A 20,407-nucleotide genomic window follows, 5' to 3' on the forward strand; every position below is an offset into this window, starting at 1 on the left:
TCCCATGGAATGGGGGTTGGAGGTGGCTCTGTAGGGCTGAGGAATCAAGTTCACGTTGGAAAACTGCCTGGTGGGTACAAAACCAACCTGCTGTCATGCCCTTGTTCACCCAGCTTTCCAGGGCTGCTCGGCGGCCTGGTCCTGCTTAATGGGGGTGAGGGGGAACGAGGAGGCATAGCCAATCCAGAGACCTCATGCTCTATTCCCCCTAACAAAACCTGCTCCTAGGAAAGGAGAAGGGAAACCCCCTCATACTCAGGTACAACAAATCATAACAGCTCAAAGCACCCTATCTTCTTAAATAGGTTTTCTTTGCAGGATTTTTTTTAGATTCTCCCCGCCCTCCCCACCCCCCCCCCCCAAATTTGTATTTTTCAATCCACGAAAACAACTTATGCAACGCAGAGACTTCAGGACAAACCGGGGCGCCAGGTTCCTGCGCAAAATGCTAAAAAGGCTTAAGCAGAGGGTGTTGCCAAAAGTGGCATTTCGGGCATCAGAAGGACGGTCATACCTTTCTGAAAGGCTGCAGACCTTTAAATACATTTACACTGAGCAGAGGAAGGCTATGGAGAATGCCTTGACTTCCCAGCTCTATTATGTAACAAATACGTGTACAGAGCTCAGTAAGGGCCCTGCACTGACTCTTCTCCATTTCCCCAACTCCAGCCATCGGGGCTTGCATTCCAAGTCCCTTTACTAGATGTGACGTTGGACCAGCCACTTCCCATCTCGGGGGCTCAGTTTCCCCATCGGTAAAACAAGGATTATATGCTCCCCTCTTCCCAGGACACGTCAAACCTAATCGGGAAGGATTTGATTGGGTTCGATGAGAGCGTAAAATAATCGGCTGAAAGCCAGGCGAAAAGACCGATAACATTTACTCCTCTTCCACCGAGCCAAAACATCCCAGTCTCACGCTTTTCTGAGCTGTTCCGGGAAGGGCGTGGTCAGGCCACTGGGAGCCTCGCCCCCGGACGTGGGGCCAGCCTGAGCCGCGCCCAGCCCTGCGGCCCAGGGAAGGGACCCAGCAGTGACGTCACGTAGCCACTCCTATGTATTCCTCCGCCGGAGAGAAAGTAGCTCCCAACCCATAGAGGACTCCGTCACCCATACTAGGAGACATGTAAAATCCTATATTCTCTGAGAACTCTAGTATGGTTTTGAGACCTCGGGGCCACCTTCCGGCACACTGGAAGCCTGTCTTTCTCCGGGCCGGCGTAGGAAGTAGTCCCGGCCTACGGAAGGCCGATGGGTCCCTCCGCAGCGGGGGAAAGAGGATGGCGACTTCGTCGATGCCGGAGTCGGAGAGGAACGCGGCTACGAAAGCAGCAGGTGAGCGACGGGTGGAGTCAGGTCGCCACACTGCACCCTGCCGTGAAGTGGAGCCACACTGCGGGGATACCCGGCGGCGAGGTCCCGGGCCGGCGGGGCTGTCCGAACAGGGCCCCGGGGTCCCAGGCCCTTTAGTCGCTCTCGCACTTGCCTGAGCGGAAACCCGGAGCCGCCACAAGATGGCGTCGGGCCTGGAGCTCAGGCAGCGCCGGGGACAGCCCCGAGTCTCCAGGCCCCGGGACCGTCGCTGTCAGCCCCCTCCGCACGGGAACCAGGGGAGGGGGGAGCGAGCCGCTGAACCAGGGGGCTTGCGGGCTGTACCACAGCCTCTGCACCCGGGGGGACTCGGGGGACCGAAGAGCTGAACCACTGAGCCCGGACGGGGCCCGTAGAGTGAACCACTCTGCGGGAATCATGGAGGGGAGGAGCAAAGGGTCAAGATTACCCGCCACGGACCACCCTCCGGGGATGGGGGAAGGACCCGAGACTGGGAGGCAAGGCTTCCTGGTACTGTTTTCCCGAAGCTCCCCTCGCAATACACTAGAGAGCCCCGCCCCGTCGGCGAGTCAGTGTTTGCATCTGCGAAATGGGCATATGGGTGCAGCTGGGTGCGCCGCGGGGACCCGGGATGAAGCCCACCTGTTCCAGCCCCCGTCACCTCTTCTCGCAGAGTAAAGGCCCCGGACCCTGGGCCCCCCTGTCAGGCCGCCCCCCGAGCCGATGGAGGAGAACGAGGTGGAGAGCAGTAGCGACGCGGCCCCTGGTCCTGGCCGGCCCGAGGAGCCCTCTGAGAGCGGTTTGGGTGTGGGCACCTCGGAAGCCGTGTCGGCCGACAGCAGCGACGCCGCGGCCGCTCCGGGGCCAGCCGAGGCCGACGACTCTGGCGTGGGGCAGAGTTCGGACCGCGGCACCAGCTCTCTGGTATGGACATTGCTGGCCGGCGTGGGTGGTGGCAGGGACCGCAGGCAGCAGGGCCTGGCGGCCAAGGGGAAGAAGCCAGCAAGGCTTGCTTATAGCTAATATTTGTTTATGGTTTACTGTGAGTCGGGCACCATGCCAGGCCCTTAGCGTGGATTTTCTCATTTAAGTCTCATACCTTGTAAGGCACATACCACTGTTTTCCACATCTTACAGAGGAGCAAACTGAGACACAGCGCCAGGATTCAAATCTAGGCTGTGGGCTGACCCACTGCACTACCCACTGTCCTCACTCTTTGGGATGCAGGTGACCTGGTTCAAGTCTTGGCTGTACCACTGATTCACTGGGACACCTCTTTGAACCTCTGTCTTCCATCTTTAAAACGGAGCAGAAATACCTACTCCTGAGGGTGCTCTGTTGTGAGCAACCACCAGACATTTTCTTGGAAACGCTTTGTAAAATAGTCTCCTGGCTCTGCCACCTCCTGGCTCTGTGATCTTAGATAAGCTACCCAAACTTTTAGCTGTTAGTTTTCTCATCTGTAGAGTGGGCGTAATAAATATACTTGCCTCAATAGGTTTTTTTTTTTTTTTTTGAGAACTAAATGAATTAATATATGCAAAGCAATTAACACAGGGCTCAGCACATGTTAAGCAACCAATAAGTATCAGCCATTACCGTTGTCATTGTCTGCAAGATAGTGATCATTTTCAGGACATCACATTATAGAGGTGCACAACAGTAGCCCCCACTTTGGGGTCCAGGGGTTTTATTAATTCAGCAGAGATGGACTTAGCATGTGCCCAGCTTGTGCTGGACCCAGGGGATACAGCAGGAGACAAGAGAGATGTGGTCCTGGCCCTTATGGAGTCTGACCTGGCAGATGTAAAATTGCAGAGTGAACCATAATGCGATGGCAGGACACAGGCGACTATAGCACTGAGGATGGAGAGGTCCTAACTTGGCTTTGGGGGTCAGGGTCAGCTTCCCAGGAGAGGTGCCAGCTGAATGGCAGTGAGAAGGCTGAGTAGGAGTTAGCCACGGTGTGATGCTAGGAAGCGTTTCAGGCAGAGGGAACAGCTTATTTGAAAGCCTGACGAGAGTAACCTCACCTGGCTGTTGTGTGAGGTGTGGGAAACGTGGGGCCTTGTACCTGGCCGGAGCCAGGGACCCTGGCGCTTGTTCTTGGGGGTGTCTGTGACTAGAGGGTTTCTCTCACTGGTCCTCAATGAGGGTGAGGGCGTGGGTGGCTCCACCCACCACGTCCTTGGGCCAGGGTGGGGGGCAGCCTGCCCTGCCCCATTACTGGCTCCTAAACTCCCCCTTTGCCTGTTTCCTATCCCACAGGAGGAGGTATCCGAGAGCAGCTCCAGCACAGACCCCCTGCCCCATGGCTACCTCCCTGATTCATCTTCTGTTTCCCACGGGCCAGTGGCAGGGGTGACAGGTGGCCCCCCAGCCCTGGTGCACTCCAGCGCACTCCCAGACCCCAACATGCTGGTGTCCGACTGCACGGCTTCTTCCTCAGACCTGGGCTCGGCCATTGACAAGATCATCGAGTCCACCATCGGGCCCGACCTCATCCAGAGTGAGTCAGGCCACAGGGGGCAAGAGTTGCCCCATAAGGGTTTCCCTGCAGAACCAGCTGTGCAGACTCAGGCAGATAACCTTACCAGTCTGAGTTTGTAACATGGAAACAGTAACCCCGTCTCATAGTGGTAAACGATGTGGGGATTTAATGAGATAGTACGGTATAGTTCCTGGCATATGAAAGCACTCAATAAATATAGAAACAGTGATACCTAACTTTGTACCGGAGTCTTTTGTAAATACTTTACCTGCAGTAGTTCATTAATTCTCTTGGTAACCCCAAAAGGTAGATGCTGTTATTGTTCTCACAGTCTGGATGAGAAAGCCAAGGCACAGAGGATGTAAACTAACGTACCCGCTGTCATCAGCAAGTGTTGGGGCATGAGCTCAGACAGTGACTCCAGAGCGGGTGCTCATGATTTACCAAACTACTTTCTATTATTAATGATCCGTGTAAAGGTTGTAGCACCTGGAAAAGCCCTGGGATGGCCTGAAAAGCCAGTCCTCCTTTAATGGTTAAAGGTGGGCAGCTGTGGACTGGCTACTGGGCTAGCATGTCACACACAGCAGACCTCTCAACAGCCCTGCCCTGGACGGGAAGTGGGCAATGGGGCAGCGGACTCAGTCGCACGGGTGAGTCAGAATGAGTGTGGGCAGTGACAGTTGTCCTTATCAGCTGTGCATCCCCTTCTCACATCTCTGCCCAGGCTGCATCACCGTGACCAGTGCTGAGGGGAGTGGTTCCGAGACCACACGGTACCTGATCCTGCAGGGACCAGACGATGGTAAGAATCCAGGCGCCAGACCCAGGGAACCCTGCCGTGGGCGGGGGAGTAGGACAGGGAGGCTCTGCCATAGACTCACTATGTGATCTTGGCAGCTTCTCCACTGCCTTGGGCCTCTCAGTTCCTCCACTGTTACTCTGGTGGGGAGTGGGGTTCTAGGATCCCTGGGCCTCCCTGGGAAGGGCAGCTGTAGTTTGTGGCCGGCCTCCCCCTCCACTTCCTTCCCTCTGATGCCCTCCCCTTCCCAGGGGCCCCCATGGTATCACCGATGTCCAGTTCCACCCTGGCCCACAGCCTGGCAGCCATCGAGGCTCTAGCCGACGGCCCCACATCCACATCCGCGTGCCTGGAGCCACCTGAGGAGGTGCAGCGTGGGCCCAGCTCCCCAGCGCAGCCACGCCTGGGTTCTGGCGCCGAGGAGCCGGACCTGCAGAGCCTGGAGGCCATGATGGAGGTGGTGGTGGTGCAGCAGTTCAAGTGCAAGATGTGCCAGTACCGGAGCAGCGCCAAGGCCACACTGTTGCGCCACATGCGGGAGCGGCACTTCCGCCCAGGTGCGTTGACGGTGGCCTGCCTGGCCGCCTGCACAGGTGGGGCTGGGGTGCCAAGAGTCAGACGCGGCAAGCTTGTTGTACCACCAGCAGCCGCCGCCGCCGGAAAAAAGGGACGTCTGCGGAAGTGGGGCACCTCCGCCAGGACCCAGGAGGAAGAGGGCCCAGAGGAGGAAGACGATGATGACATCATAGACGCCGGCGCCATCGATGACCTGGAAGGTAGGCCACCGTGGCTCTCGGGCCTGTCACCCACACCCACATCTGCAAATACCGAGCTCCCTGTGGCCTGTCGGGAGGGCCAGGGAAGAGGAACTGGCGCACACGCAGCCACGAGTGCCTCCAGCGTAAGATAGAGGAGTTGGAGCTCTGGGACCAGGAGCTTTGTGTGCAGCTGTACGGGCCATGCGCTGAAAAATAGTACTGTGTCTAAGAGGGTCACGTTCACATTTGTCTAGCAGAAATAGAATGGAAACCATGTGTGTTTTTTGTTGTCATATTAAAAGTAAAAAGAAAAAGATGAATTTAAGTTCAGTCATATATTTTATTTACACATTATGTCTAAAGTATTATCATTTCAATATGCAATGATTATGAAAAGTTATTAGTAAGTTTTACGGTTTTTTTTCATACTAATTGTTGGAAATCTGATGTGTATTTTATACTTAATTATGGCTTCATTTAGACTAGGCATATTTCAACTGCTCAGTAGCCACATATGGCTAGTCAGGGAGCTAGTGGCTCCCTCAGTGGATAGCATAGTCCTACTTTGTATACTGGAGTGACTAGACAACTGTTTTCTAACAATGGCCGTAAAGTGTGTTGAGGAAGGAGTGTTTTTTTCTGATTCACGTAAAGGTGCCGTCTGAGCTAGTGGTAGGTGTTAGGGAAGGTACAGAGAAAGGACTGCAGGGGCCAGAGAGTGGCGCTCACAGTTAGCCAGGGGGACGTCAGGAGGGCTTCCCGGAGGAGGCATCACTGGTGGGTTTGAAGGGAGGAGCAGGCAGGGAAAGGGAAGTGGGCCTCTTTCCAGGGACGCTGGCAAGGGGTCAGGGCTGAAAGGTCAAGGCTGATGCCCCTCTTCTCTTCTTGTCCCCACAGAGGACAGCGACTATAACCCTGCTGAGGATGAGCCCCGGGGGCGGCAGCTACGGCCCCAGCGCCCCACTCCCAGTACACCGAGACCCCGCAGGAGACCTGGCCGGCCCCGGAAGCTGCCTCGCCTGGAGACCTCGGATCTCCTGGACGGTGAGACTTACTTGTGGGAGGGGCTGTGCGGTGGGGCCCAGGGGTGGCCTCGTTCCCCGCTTGCTTCCATGGAGCCCTTGGAGACGTGCTTGCAGAGCAGCACGTCTCAGACCCACCGGGGTGACCTGCAGGCCTCCTCGTAAAGGGGAAAACTCTCCCATACCAAGCTTGAGAGTTAGGATATAGCAGCTTTCTGAAAAGGCTTTTCGGTGGTAAGTTGTCACAGCACGGAAGTTTGAGTATTTATAACTGAACTAATAAGGTAAGTTTTAAGAATTATTACTAAAATGAGAATAAGTCTGAGGTCTGAGACTATGTTGGAGGAACACGGACTTGGAGCACTACAAGCCGGGGACAGGAAAGACCCGCCGTGGGCATGAATGCCATCTCTGCCACCTACCAGCTGTGTGCCCTGGAGCGTGTTACTTTGCCTCTTGAATCTCCCGTTCCCTGATTATGAATGGAGGTGATAGCACCTGCCTCTTAGGATTGTTTTTTAAGGCTTAAATAGACACGGAAAAAATACACGGTAGCTGTTTTTGTACATGCGGTTGTGGGTGTTGTATTTTTTAGTCTTCTTTTTCAAATAACTTTTTACTGAGGTGTATGTGTGGAAAAGCACGTGTATGCTAAGTGAATCAGCTTAGTGAATTCACAGCTCAGTGAATTTTCACAAGGTGAACACACCTGAATAACCTGGCACCCCATTAAGAAACAAAATGTTACCCGCGTTGCCTGTAGCATATAATTTTGAATTTTTTAAGCATTACATTGAAATGCTGTTAGTGTTTTTGAATAGGTAACGCATTCGGATGTTCAGACGTCAGAGGCTTTGCAAGTGTGTGCGGTGATGTCTCTTCCCTTCCTCCCGTCTGCCCTCCAACTACCCAGCCTCCGTTGGGAAAACCAGTGTTTAAGTGTTGCTGTTGCTCCCCAGACCTTAGAACATTCCCATGAGGTTGCTAGAGCAACAATTATATCCATTTGACAGATGGGGAAAATGAGACTCAGAGAGGGGAGTGGCTTTGCCTGAGAACACACAGCAAGTCGATGACAGAGCTTAGCCTACCTGCAGGTCTCCTGACCGCGAGGTCCCAGCTCTCCCAGTGCTGCTCCAGACTGTCCCATTTAAGTCGTGCTGTGCTAACAGCCCGTCAGCTGCAGGAGGGGGCATATGTCCACGCTGCCCTCTAACCATGGGCTGCCTGCGTCTGTCCCGTGACCTGACAGGCCCATCAGTGGTCTGTGACAGTGTGGGGGGGGGAGGATATTTTGGCTGGCCTCTGGCACAGCTGTCCACATCTGTCCTGGTGTGTCCATGGCAGGTGTGGAAGGAGAGCCTCTGGTCAGTTCCCAGACTGGACAGAGCCCTGCGGAGCCACAAGACCCCGAGGCACCCAGCTCCTCAGGCCCGGGACGCCTGGTGGCCCTGGGCAAGGCCAATCGGCCCCCCGTGGAACCTGGCGTGAGCCAGTCAGATGTGGAGAACGCAGCACCGTCCTGCCAGGACGAGCCCGAAGCCCCGCCCCGCCGCCGTGGGCGACCCTCCAGGCGCTTCCTCGGCAAGAAATACCGCAAGTACGGCGGCGAGCAGAGATGAGGACTGGGGGCAGGGGGAAGTGGCCAGGCCCCTGGCCCAGCCAGACCTCTCCCCAACACCCTCCTGGCAGGTACTATTACAAGTCGCCCAAACCCCTCCTGCGGCCCTTCTTGTGCCGCATCTGCGGTTCCCGCTTCCTGTCCCACGAGGACCTGCGCTTCCACGTCAACTCCCACGAGGCTGGCAACCCCCAGCTCTTCAAGTGCCTGCAGTGCAGCTACCGCTCCCGCCGCTGGTCCTCGCTCAAGGTGCGGCCGAGGGAAGCGGAGGCGCGGGAGGGCAGGGGGAGAAGGGACGCTGGATGGGAGAAGGCCCCGAGGGGGAGTGGAGGTCACGGGCACCCGCGGTCACCCTCCTGCCCCGTGTCAGGGTGCGCGTCTGGGCCGAGGGCACACTGTGGTAGGCCTCACGCTGCATAGTGGCATGACATCGACTTAGACTTGCTTCACTACCACCGCACCTGGCAGATGGCAGTGCAACTGCTTTAATCGAATTCAGTGTGTTAGAAAGTCTCCCAGCAGGTGGCGGTAACGTGTCTCAAGAAAGGGGTTCCTTTTTATGATCTCACGTAGCCCGACAAGGTCATAGGTGTTGAGAGCCCCATTTTACTGACGCAGGAAACTGCAGCTTGGCTTGGCCAACGTGAGGCAGAGCTGGCCGCGGGTGGAGGTCAGGGGTGGCTCGGGCACAGATGGCCAGAGCCCCTGTGCTTTCTGCGCGCAGCGCTTCCTCCCTCAGACCCGGACCTAGAAGTTGTTCTCTGGACCCCTGCAGTAGGGGTGGGGAGCGGGGGTTGTTCCGGGGTGCAGTGGGGAGGGGGCAACTCTACGGCTGTAGGCACAGGGCGGGTGGGCAGGAAGGGAGGCTGTACCCCAGCCCCCTGTCTTTCTGCCTCTCTCCCAGGAGCACATGTTTAACCACATGGGCAGTAAGCCCTACAAGTGTGACGAATGCAGCTACACCAGTGTTTACCGGAAGGACGTCATCCGGCACGCAGCCGTGCATAGCCGGGACCGGTCAGTGGGGGTGGGGAAGTGGAGGCCCAGGGTGACCACGGATTCCCCCTTACTAGCCCCTGCTCGGGGCCAGCCTGCTTCGCAGCACCGTACAGATGTGGGAAAGGCAGGGCGATTCATCCCAGATCACTTGGCTCAGAACAGGGCAGTGTCAGGGTCTAGAGGTCCCTTATTCGGTCTCTCCTGCTTCGAGCTTTGTAAATTGGGGACAGTCATTATTGAGGTGATTAAAGGAAATTGTGTACCTAAAGGGTCTCAGAAAATGATCTGAAGGTCTTCCAGGCTCCACGTCCATACTCCATCTCTCACGGCACTGATAGGGCAGATGTAGGACAAGTGGGTGGAAAAACAAAAATCCTCAAGGGCCTAGTGATTGTTCACTGAATTATCACTGTGTGGCTTGCAGGATCTTAGTTCCCTGACCAGAGATTGAACCCCGGGCCCCGGCAGTGGAAGCGCTGAGTCCTAACCACTGGACAGCCAGGGAATTCCCGCTTTTAGGTGTTTCTTTAAAAAAAAATAAAAAGGGAGGGGGAGTTCTATGTCCACGTAAGATTAGGGACACCAGGTCGAAAACCTGGTTCAACAGCTCTTTTCCCTGCAGGACTTCTCAGAGCCTTTAAAATGCAAATGCATTTTGTGACAGAGAGAGAGAGAGAATGCACTGTTCCTAAAGTTAGTTGACTTTGAAACTTTATTTACAGCACACCTCTTGGCATCTTCCCCAGCGAACTCCAGTTGGGGGAATACTGTTCTAAGGGAAAGGGGCTTGGGTCGGGGCTGAGGACAGTCAGGGCTGAGGACAGTCGGGGCTGAGGCTGGGTCTGGTCAGTGGGAGAGGGTCTGGGGTGGGCTTGGGGACAAGATGGTCTGACTCCTGTGCCTTTCTCCCCCAGGAAGAAGAGGCCAGACCCGGTGAGTCTGGGGCCCCAGGCCGGGAAGGGAGCCTGCTTGAGGGTGGCTGGGGCATTGTGGGGTGGGGGGGAGGCACGGTCTCACCCTCTCTCCTCCCCTTTTCTCTCCGCCCGGCCCCTTCTGTCCCTTCCCAGACCCCGAAGCTGAGCTCCTTCCCCTGCCCTGTGTGTGGCCGTGTCTACCCCATGCAGAAGAGACTCACGCAACACATGAAGACGCACAGCACCGAGAAGCCCCACATGTGTGACAAGGTGGGTGGGGCTGGGGGCTGGGGGCAGGGGGCCCGCCTGGGGACTCCCTCGTCTGACCCGCCTCGCCACCCCGCACAGTGTGGAAAGTCCTTTAAGAAGCGCTACACCTTCAAGATGCACCTGCTCACGCACATCCAGGCCGTCGCCAACCGCAGGTACATCCCCGACGAGGCCCCTGGGGCTGCGGTGCCCCACCGCGCCCTGTCGCTGAGCTCTCCCCGCTCCGACCACCTCCAGGTTCAAGTGCGAGTTCTGCGAGTTCGTTTGTGAGGACAAGAAGGCGCTGCTGAACCACCAGCTTTCCCACGTCAGCGACAAGCCCTTCAAGTGCAGCTTTTGCCCCTACCGCACCTTCCGAGAGGACTTCCTGCTGTCCCACGTGGCCGTCAAGCACACAGGTCAGGCCAGCCACCCCCCAACACACCGTGGCCCCCTGTCGGAGGCTCAGCTCTGTCCTCTTCATCCCCCTCGGCAGCCCCAGCCCTCCTACTGCAGGGAATCCCCCCTGGGACTGTCACTCTCACCTCAGCTGAGGTTCCAACTCAGCCAGCTCTTCTCTGTGTGGCCCAGGGCCAGTTGCTGGCTCTCTCTGAGCCATTCTTAGTTGTGAAAGGAGAGAATCAGAAGTACCAACCATGGGGTTGTTATAAAAGTGAGTTCCATTTGTTCCCTGAGCCCTGTCTGTTCTGGGCGCTGGGGCTTGAGAGAGGTCTTACATAGGCCCTGCCCTCGACAGAGGAAGCCGCTAAAGCAGCATCACATCTTGGCCCACAGAAGATGGACAACAAAAGTTGGTTCTTTCTCCTCCTCGGTGCCTAGCCCTCTGGCAGACACACTAGGGAAGAAGAGAGAGAGCGGGGTTGGGGGGGGGACACTTCGGGAGATGAGTCATAAGAGAAGTATGTGGTCACCTGACCTTGAAAATGGGCACTCGGAGGAAGGCTGTTAGCGCAGAGGGAGACCTGGCTCGTTCCTGTCCTGGCACACCAACATGCACAGAGCGTGGGTTTCCCTGAGCTTGGGAACACAGCGCAGGGAGTGAATCAGTTGGAGACGATCTTGGGGTCACAGAAGGCTTCCTAGAGGGGGTGGGCAAGCCCAAGCATCCCTACACATGTACCTGCAGGGGCCAAGCCCTTTGCCTGTGAGTACTGCCACTTCAGCACGCGACACAAGAAGAACCTCCGCCTGCACGTACGGTGCCGACATGCAAGCAGCTTTGAGGAGTGGGGGCGGCGCCACCCTGAGGAGCCCCCTTCCCGCCGTCGCCCCTTCTTCTCTCTGCAGCAGATTGAGGAGCTGAAGCAGCAGCATGGCGCAGCCCCTGGACCTCCGCCCCGCTCCCCAGGACCTCCTGAGGTAAGCTCAGGCAGCAGACGGGGGGGTAGGAGCGTTGGCTGCGATGCCAGTGTGACGCTGCCTCTCCCAGCCCTAGCATCCTCACTTGCACACTGAGTACAGCGAAATGACCCCTGCCTCTCTGGATTGTGGTGCAGAGCAGCTGAGGTCACAGATACGTCACCCCTAAGCTCAGAGTAGGGGTGGCTTTCCAGTGCTAGTAATAGAGCGTGGAAATATCAGTATCTTGACTATGGTGATAGTTTATTATTCTCTTCATGTAAAAGAAGTCCAAAGGTCAGCAACCCAGGGCTGATGTGGCAACTCCTCGATCAGTCATCAGGAACCAAGCTTTCTCAATACTTTTTCCCAGCCGTCCTAGGCATGTGACTCCCATCTTTGTGATTGACTTATGGTCCCATATAGCTGCAGGAGCTCCAGCCTTCCTAGCCACATCCCAGGCAAGAAGCAGGAGGAAGGGATGGGGGAAGAGCAAAAATGATGCCCGCCATCTATCCATCTTACCTTCCTCGTGAACTTTACCAGAAGCTCCTGCTTAGCCACATGGCCACACTTTACCCAGCCGCAAGGGAGGCTGAGAAATATAGTCTTGTAGCTGAGTATGTTGCCTGCCCCCTCCCCTCCCCAAAAGATGGACCACCACAATGTGCTGGTAGAACACAGAGGCTCTGGAGTCAGATAGTCTTGTGTTCTAGTCTCAGTTCTGCTACTTACTAGCTGTGGGATCCTTAACCTTAGTCAGTTCATCTGTTGCATGGAGCTGGTAAATATCTTGAAAATATCTTGAAGAGTGTGAAGATGAAACAAGCCAATAGCTGTAAAGTGTCTGGCACATAGGAGGTGCTTGGTGAATGCACTTGAATCTGAGCTGCCCCCTGTCACATTTGGCCATATTCCCACCCCGCAGATCCCCCCAGAGGCAGCACCTCTCCAGTCACCCGAGACCCCCCCGCTGCTCTGTTCTGACACCCTGGCTGGTGCCACCATCATCTACCAGCAAGGTGAGTTCTGAGGGGCGGTGGGAGCAGGGGCAGGGCTCGTGCCGGTGGGGGCCGGAAGCTGGGGAGGAGGGTGTTGGGTGCCAGTTTTCCAGCCATTTCTAAGGCTCAGGTCCCACCCGACCCAGGAGCTGAGGAGTCGACGGCCATGGCCACACAGACAGCCTTGGACCTGCTGCTGAACATGAGCACTCAGCGGGAGCTGGGCAGCGCGGCTCTGCAGGTGAGCTCCTCCCCGGCCCGGCTTTACCCTTGGTGCCAGGTCTGCGCTGGACACTGAGAGCGGAGGCTAGCGATGGAGCAGACGTGCCCTGCCTTCAGGGAGCTCCCAGTCAGTGGGAGACAGATCCACTGAAACCCAGTGGGCAGACGCAGAGGAGGGGGACCGCTGTGCCAGGGAGGCCCTGGGAGGGCAGAGGCTCTCCCACTCCGCTCTCCGGAGTCACCAGCGGTCTCCGCCATGCTGAGCAGTAAGCACCGCCCGTGCCCATGAGTGTGAACTAGCTTCCCATCTAGCCTAGCACCCTCATTCCATGCCACCTCCCACAGCCCAGAGGCTCCCAAGGCTTTCTTGAGCTCCGACCTCTCACATGTTCCTTGCACCTTAAGCCTAGCACATCCTCCCCCAGGTTCATCATCTTTACTTCTCCCTCCCCCTCCCCCGCACCTCTCCAGGCTTCTCTAAGGCGGAGAGAGGTTTGTTAGCACCTCCTGTCTCCCAGCCTCTTGAAAAGATGGAGACTGTGTGTTTGAGATGATGAATTCCAACAACTTGGAACAGTAACATGCTGCTGGGGGACAGAGCTCTGTGGAGGGGAGCCTGCTGTTGGACCTAGAATCTTCAGAGGGTTTAGTTTGTGGCATTTGGGGGGGGGTGTATAGAAGTTTTACATTTTTAGATAGTTCAGCGTGTCAGGCTTTTATAGTTTTTGCCTGTGGTATCATCCTTAGAAAGGCCTCTTCACCTCAAGATTATATAAACATTCGTTTGTATTTTCTTCTTAGGGTTTCATTTTTTACACTTAAATTTTTACTCCACCTGGAATTCACTTTTGGTGTGTGCAGAAAGGTAGGGGACTAAGTTTATTTTTTTCCCAAAAGTTGTCCAGTGCAATAAATCGAATCCTCTCGTTTTCCCCAGTGGTTCAAAACATCCCCTTTATCGTGCACTGGATTTCCCTGGGTACAGGAGTCTGTTTCTAGACAAGTTCTGTTCTATTGCTCTGTCTGCCGTTCTCGTGCCAGTATCATCCATTTTGGTTGGTTGGTTTTTCTGATTACAAAAACATATGCTTGTGAAACCCAAAATGAGCATTAAGAATTGTTCTCTTCAGAAGGTGAAAGTCCTTAAGGTTCCTCCCCCCCCCCCCCCGATTCCACTGTTAACAGGTTAATAAGCGTTTCTGCAGTTTTGTCCACGTGCTCACTAACACAGAGACCTCTTGATCCTTAAAAAATGGGATCACGCCATCCGCGCTCACGGGCAGCCTAGCTTTTTCTTCCCTCTGCAGCGTGTGAGGCACGGCCTGGCCACACACACGCGTCCACTCCTTCCTGACGTCTCCACGTCATTCCGTCCTAGGGATGTTCTGAAGCTTATTTCGTCAGTCCTTTACGCGTGGGTGGCTTCCTTGTCATTAACTCAAGGCATTGCTTCAGTGCACATAGATTTTCGGGTGCTCATAAACATGTTTTTTACTTGGGGAAAAAAAAGCCTCCTAGAAGTAAATAGAATCAGTGGGTCCCAAGGCGTGACGCCTCATAAAAAGCTATGTCAGTTACATGACCACCACTAGAGCGTGCTTCCTCACAGCCTCGCCAGCGCTGGGCATCAGTCTTTATAAATCTCTTCCATGTGATGGAAGTATATGTCAGGGTCTTAATTTATAATTTTGTGATCACAAAAGGGATCGAGTTTCTTTCTGTATGTTCATAGACCATTTTATTTCTTCTCTGACGTATGTTTGTGTCCTGTATCTATTTTTCCATTAAATTATTAGTCTCTTTCTTATAACTTTGCAAGGGCTGTTTGTATGTGTGGGAACTCCACTTTTTATCTCTTACGTGAATTATTAAATACCATCTCCCCCCACCCCCCCAGCTTCTTTGTTTTCTGATCTCATTTTATGGTTTATTTTTTTGTAGGTTTTAACATACTCTGTCATGATTAGGAAAATCTTCCCACCCCAAGGATTATAGGAATATCCATATTTTCTTTTAATATATCTCGAGTTTTATTTGTTACGTTTCAATCTTGAAAACATTTGAAGCAGGCTTTGGAGTAGGATGTGAGGTAGAGCTCTGACTGTTGCATTTTTTTCTTAAATGGTCTGCCACTTGTTCCTCTACCTCAGGACTTCTCACCCTTGGCACTTCGGGCCGGATAATCCCTTGCTGGGGGGCCTGTCCTGCTCGTCGGGGATATTTGGCAGCATCTCTGGCTTCTGCCCCCTAGGTGCCAACCAATTGTGGCAACCAAAAATGTCTCCAGACGTTGCCCAGTGCCCTTGGGGGGCGGTAACGCTCTAGCCTGTTCTTGTTAACTCTCTTTCCAGTTGCCAGGAACACACAGTTGGGCTCGTGTGAATGCGTGGTGGTGGCACTGGGTCCCGCCAGACCGTGGGTGAGCTTTGAGGCCCTGAGATAGAAAAGGGCCATGAACGCCAGCTCCTTTGCCACAGACCCCGCTCGTAATGCCCGCTGGTGCCGTTGCAGGTGGCCGTGGTGAAGTCAGAGGACGTGGAAGCAGGGTTCGCGTCCTCTGGTGGGCAGCCCTCCCCAGCAGGTGCCACTCCCCAAGTGGTAGCCCTCCACATGGCAGAGCCAGGGGGCAGCGCGGCCGCCGAGAGCCAGCTAGGCGCCCCGGACCTACATCAGATCACCCTGGCGCCTGGGCCGTTTGGCGGGGCTGGCTACAGCGTCATCACGGCACCCACCATGGAGGAGGGCACATCGGCTCCTGGCACACCTTACAGGTGAGACCTGCTGCCTGCGAGAGCCCCCCCCAGCCATTTATAGGTGTGCTGGGGGGAGTCAAATGAGGACCCCGCCCACCCAAGCCTAGCTGGCAGGAGGTAAAACTCCTAATACACGTAAAACAATTGGGCTGTAGGGGTGTCGTGTCCCTTCAGGAGGTCAAGAGCCACTTAAGTTGTGCCAGGAACTTGACATTCGTGAACTCACCTAAACCATTCCCACGAGATGCATGTTTCCCTCTCTTTACAAATGAGGAGGGAGGTGAAGTAACTCGCCTAAGGTCAGACAGGCTGTAGATCTGACCCTGATCTCTGTGGTTCCAAAGCCCACGTCCTCCTTGTACGGGATGGTCCCTGAGGTGGTTTCCAGTTCTGACCTTAGGAACGAGCTCAGGCTCCTTAGCGACATTGGAGGCCCTGCAGCTGCACTTGGCTTTCTCTACACTGAGCACGTTTGGGGCAGAAATGTTTACGTTTCGCATGTTCGTTGAACCCCTGGGCAGTCTGAGGAAGCCCTGAATTCAAGTACCGGATTGTTCAGCTGGGATGGGAGTCAGGATCCCTGGGCCGGCGCCTGGGCAGCCCAGTCTCTCAGCATCTGCCCTTTACCCTTGGCCCGTGGGTCCTTGCAGTCCTGCCTCCCCACTCGCCCTCTCCTCCTGCCCCACCTGGTCAGACTTGGGCTTGACCCCTGGAGCCCTTCACCTCGCCACCCCCCAGCATGCCCATCGAGGGGGCAGGGATGACCACTTCTGAGAAGGACGATCTCTGCACGCTTGGTCGCCATTTACGCAAGAGGCAGCGGAGGTTCGGCTGGTAAAGGGAGGAGCCAGGGGTCAACCTGCGGTGGCAGTCACTCAGTTGATGCCTTTCTTGGGGAAGGGACTCCTGTGGCCCTCCCATCTTCTCCTGGAACGCTGCCTCACCACCCCCTCCTCTGCCCACAGCGAGGAGCCCCCCGGGGAGGCAGCCCAGGCCGTGGTTGTGAGTGACACCTTGAAAGAAGCTGGCACCCACTTCATCATGGCCGCCGACGGGACCCAGCTGCACCACATCGAGGTGAGGCTGGGGGTAGTCACCTCTACTCTTCCCATTTCTTCCTCCCTCCCTCCGCACCTCACGCTCCCCTGCCTGTCCACAGCTGACTGCAGATGGCTCCATCTCCTTCCCAAGCCCGGATGCCCTGGCCTCTGGAGCCAAGTGGCCCTTGCTGCAGTGTGGGGGGCCGCCCAGAGACGGCCCTGAGCCCCCGTCTCCAGCCAGGACCCGCCGAGTGGGGGACCCCCAGGGCTCTGCCTCCCCACCTCCTGCTGCCAGCAAAGCCCTGGGCCTGGTAGTGCCCCCCTCGCCACCATCTGCAGCCACCGCGTCGTCAAAGAAGTTTTCCTGCAAGATCTGCGCCGAGGCCTTCCCCGGCCGAGCTGAGATGGAAAGTCACAAACGGGCCCACGCTGGGCCTAGTGCCTTCAAGTGCCCCGACTGCCCCTTCAGCGCTCGCCAGTGGCCCGAGGTCCGGGTAGGTGCCCCCGTCCCTCTGCTGGCACCCGTTTGTGTAACAAGCCTGGACTGAGCACCCCCCCAGGCCAGGCCCTCCGCTCCCCGCTGGGGTCAGAGATGACTCAGCAAGGCCCCAGCTCTCGGGGGGCTCAGTCTGGCGGGCAGGCACACCAGGCGGTGACTAACACCTGACAGTGTCCCCGGTGTGAACTAAGTGTGCACGGCAGAGCACAGATGGGGAACGAGTCACGTGGACTTGGGGTGCTGGGGGGACATCCCAGAGGTGATGGCTGAGCTGGGCCTGCAGGAGCAGAGGGGCGGTGGCATGAGGCAGCTGGGGAAATTCGAGTTGTCCAGAACACTGAGGGCACAGGGTCCCAGGGAGGTGTGGGGGTCGGTGTGGAGCAGGCCAGGTTCCGGGGACTCCGTCTGTTCACCCGAAAATCATCGGTTCTCAGATCCGAGCGTGTGCTGAATCCTCACAGCGGCTCAGTGAGGGGAGCGGGGCCAAGAACCCAGAGTGTCAGAGCTGGGGGCGACCTTCAGAGGCCCCTCTTTGAGCCTGTACATTTCACAGGGGTGAACTGAGTGTCAACAGGGACAGGGCTTTTGGAGCGGCCTCACGATGGAGCCCGTGGCTCTTCCCTTCAACACCCAGCAGTGCCAGACCTTGGTCTGGCTCGTACTTCTCACCCAGCTCCTCCCAGATCCACCGCGCCTGAGGTCGGGGTCCCTGGCTCCCCTGTCCGTGGGGAGCCACCTGTCCTGACCCAGCCGGTGCCCTGACTCCGCCCCATCTGCAGGCCCACATGGCGCAGCACTCAAGCCTGCGGCCCCACCAGTGCAACCAGTGCAGCTTCGCTTCCAAGAACAAGAAGGATCTGCGGCGCCACATGCTGACCCACACCAACGAGAAGCCCTTCGAGTGCCACCTCTGCGGGCAGCGGTGAGGCCGGGCGCAGGCGGGCAGGCGCTGCCGGGCACGCGTGGTGGGGCCGCCCCTGAGCCGCCTTCCTTCGCCCTCAGCTTCAACCGGAACGGGCACCTCAAGTTCCACATCCAGCGGCTGCACAGTCCCGATGGGAGGAAGGCGGCGACCCCGACCGCGCGGGCCCCGGCCCAGACCCCCACCCAGACCATCATCCTGAACAGTGACGAGACGCTGGCCACGCTGCACAGTGAGTGGCGCCTGGGGCCCCCTGAGCCGCTGCCCCAGAGGGCACCCTTGGGCCAGGGTGGGGCCGGGGTGTCTCAGGTTCCCCTGGAGCCCCTGAGCGAGCGTCCACCCCTCTCTGCCCAGCTGCGCTCCAGTCCAGTCACGGGGTCCTGGGCCCAGAGCGGCTACAGCAGGCACTGGGCCAGGAACACATCATTGTGGCCCAGGAACAGACAGTGACCAATCAGGTGAGAGCCTGGGCTGGGGGCCCTGCTGGCAGGTCATGGGCAGGGGTGAGGGCACACAGAAATCTGAAGCTAGAGCTGGCCTGGCCCTGACAGGAGGAAGCCACCTACATCCAAGAGGTCACTACAGCAGACGGCCAGATGGTCCAGCACCTGGTGACGGCTGACAACCAGGTGAGCTGCTGTCGCCACCCCAGCCCGGAGTGCCCGCCCTCCCCCCCCACCCCCAGGCCCCATTCCCAGGAGGGGGTTGGGGGAACAGTGCTTTCCAAACAGCTCCTCCAGCTGCCATTGCTGATGGGGTGTCCCTGACCCCCCTACTCTGCCTTCCTCGCTGAGCTCCCGGGGAGCGGGGCCGCAGCACCTGCCTCTTCTCCCCCCTTCCTCAGGTACAGTACATCATCTCCCAGGACGGAGTCCAGCACCTGCTCCCCCAGGAATACGTCGTGGTCCCAGAGGGCCATCACATCCAGGTAGGCCAGGCCTGGGACGCGAGTGAGGAGTGAGAAGAGGAGTGTACATCCTTCTTTGAGAATAACTGGATTGGCTTCCTCTCTCCAGGTACAGGAGGGCCAGATCACACACATCCAGTATGAACAAGGGGCGCCGTTCCTTCAGGAGTCCCAGGTAGGGCCCTTGGGGACCAGGTGGAGCAGGGCCATGGGTAGGGGTCCTGTTAAGGCTACATCTCATTGCCTCTCTCCTCCAGATCCAGTATGTGCCGGTGTCCCCAGGCCAGCAGCTTGTCACACAGGCCCAGCTTGAGGCTGCAGCACACTCAGCTGTCACAGGTATGGGGCTGGACCCTGAGGGTCTTGGGGGCCTGGGGCCCAGGCCTAGTTCCTGGGCCTCAGGCTCACCATCCTTTCCCCTCCCCTGGCAGCGGTGGCCGATGCTGCCATGGCCCAAGCCCAAGGCCTATTCGGCACGGAGGAGGCAGTGCCTGAACACATCCAACAGCTGCAACATCAGGGCATCGAGTACGACGTCATCACCCTGACCGATGACTGAGCCCCAGGGCCCCCACGAAGACCACGGATCTTGGGGCCAGCCCTGCTCGGGGTGGGGGGCCCACTGGGACTCCCTCGCTGCTCCACCTAGGCTCTCCAGGTGCTGAGCAGCCAGCGTCCTGTCGCTCCTGGGGAGCCAGACCTGTGCTGCTGGGGTTAGGGGACAGCCGTGGGCCCCAGCCAGGACATGCTGGGGGCCCCAGCCTGCAGGCAGGCTTTGGGAGAGAAATTTATTTTTGTTTGGATGGACCCACTGGGCCCTCAGTCTCAATAAAGGGACCAGAGTCCAGCCTTGGTCAGCTCACTTTGTCCGTGTGCTGCTACAGCCAGAACCAGGCAAGGATTTAGGAAGGAGGAGGAGCCCACTACAGCCCCCAGGGTGGAAATGAGGTGGAAACTGCCCAGCCCCGCAGTGCATCTTGGCCTGCCTCTGTAAGTACAGTGGCCCAGTAGGGCAGACCCTCGGGGCAGAGGCCTGATACTGGGAGAGATGGCTAAGCTGGTGAAAGCCCCACTGAGCACCTTCAGACCCTGCTTCCTCCCCGGCCTCAGGGGAGCACTGGCTCCTTGCCTAGAGGTCCTCAGAGCACAGCCAGGTGCCTGCACAGAGGCCACACCCCCAGACCAGGTGCCTCTGACCTGCTCTTCCTCCTGACCCTTAACTGTAAAACATACCTGGCTGCCCACTCACTGTGGTGGCTCCAGGGCCAGTAGGCATCTAGGTTTCTGCCTGGACACAGCTACCTGCCCTCTGCTCCCCAGAGGGATCAGTGAAGCTGATACCAGCTGTGGGAGTTTGGGGCTTGCAGATTATCGATGCAGGGCTCTGGACCCTTCAGACCTCCTGGGCGTAGGCGGAGGCCACCAGGGACCCAGTTGTGGGGACGACAGGATGAGAAGTTAGTTAAGATACCGGAGCCCTGCGTTGGGTGTGAAGGCCCAGGGCTCGTCAGAAGG

The 20,407-nt window shown here is 57.2% G+C and overlaps 1 protein-coding gene across 3 annotated transcripts; it reads left to right on the plus strand.

Moving 5' to 3' along the window:
* Nucleotides 1–1,197: 1,197 nt before the first annotated feature.
* Nucleotides 1,198–19,739, plus strand: ZNF335 (zinc finger protein 335). Of its 3 annotated transcripts, none has more exons than XM_036825088.1 (28): nucleotides 1,198–1,335; nucleotides 2,006–2,256; nucleotides 3,602–3,842; nucleotides 4,552–4,629; nucleotides 4,878–5,183; nucleotides 5,271–5,402; nucleotides 6,282–6,428; nucleotides 7,754–8,006; nucleotides 8,099–8,276; nucleotides 8,932–9,044; nucleotides 9,941–9,959; nucleotides 10,094–10,210; nucleotides 10,289–10,365; nucleotides 10,448–10,608; nucleotides 11,337–11,569; nucleotides 12,477–12,570; nucleotides 12,696–12,790; nucleotides 15,283–15,542; nucleotides 16,490–16,601; nucleotides 16,684–17,058; nucleotides 17,843–17,985; nucleotides 18,066–18,217; nucleotides 18,340–18,443; nucleotides 18,537–18,614; nucleotides 18,830–18,913; nucleotides 19,002–19,067; nucleotides 19,150–19,231; nucleotides 19,324–19,739. In XM_036825088.1, exons 2-28 carry the CDS (start codon nucleotides 2,056–2,058, stop codon nucleotides 19,449–19,451), a joined length of 4,029 nt encoding a protein of 1,342 aa, XP_036680983.1. In that variant the 5' UTR covers nucleotides 1,198–1,335; nucleotides 2,006–2,055; the 3' UTR covers nucleotides 19,452–19,739. The 3 variants fall into 3 exon arrangements, with proteins under 3 accessions (XP_036680983.1, XP_036680984.1, XP_036680985.1); XM_036825089.1 differs by lacking the exon at nucleotides 1,198–1,335 and adding an exon at nucleotides 1,369–1,842; XM_036825090.1 differs by lacking the exon at nucleotides 1,198–1,335 and having other exon boundaries at nucleotides 1,369–2,256; nucleotides 5,274–5,402.
* The last annotated feature ends 668 nt before the right edge of the window (nucleotides 19,740–20,407 follow it).

This window comes from Balaenoptera musculus, chromosome 15 (assembly GCF_009873245.2).
Source record: "Balaenoptera musculus isolate JJ_BM4_2016_0621 chromosome 15, mBalMus1.pri.v3, whole genome shotgun sequence".
NCBI classification, from domain to species: domain Eukaryota; kingdom Metazoa; phylum Chordata; class Mammalia; order Artiodactyla; family Balaenopteridae; genus Balaenoptera; species Balaenoptera musculus.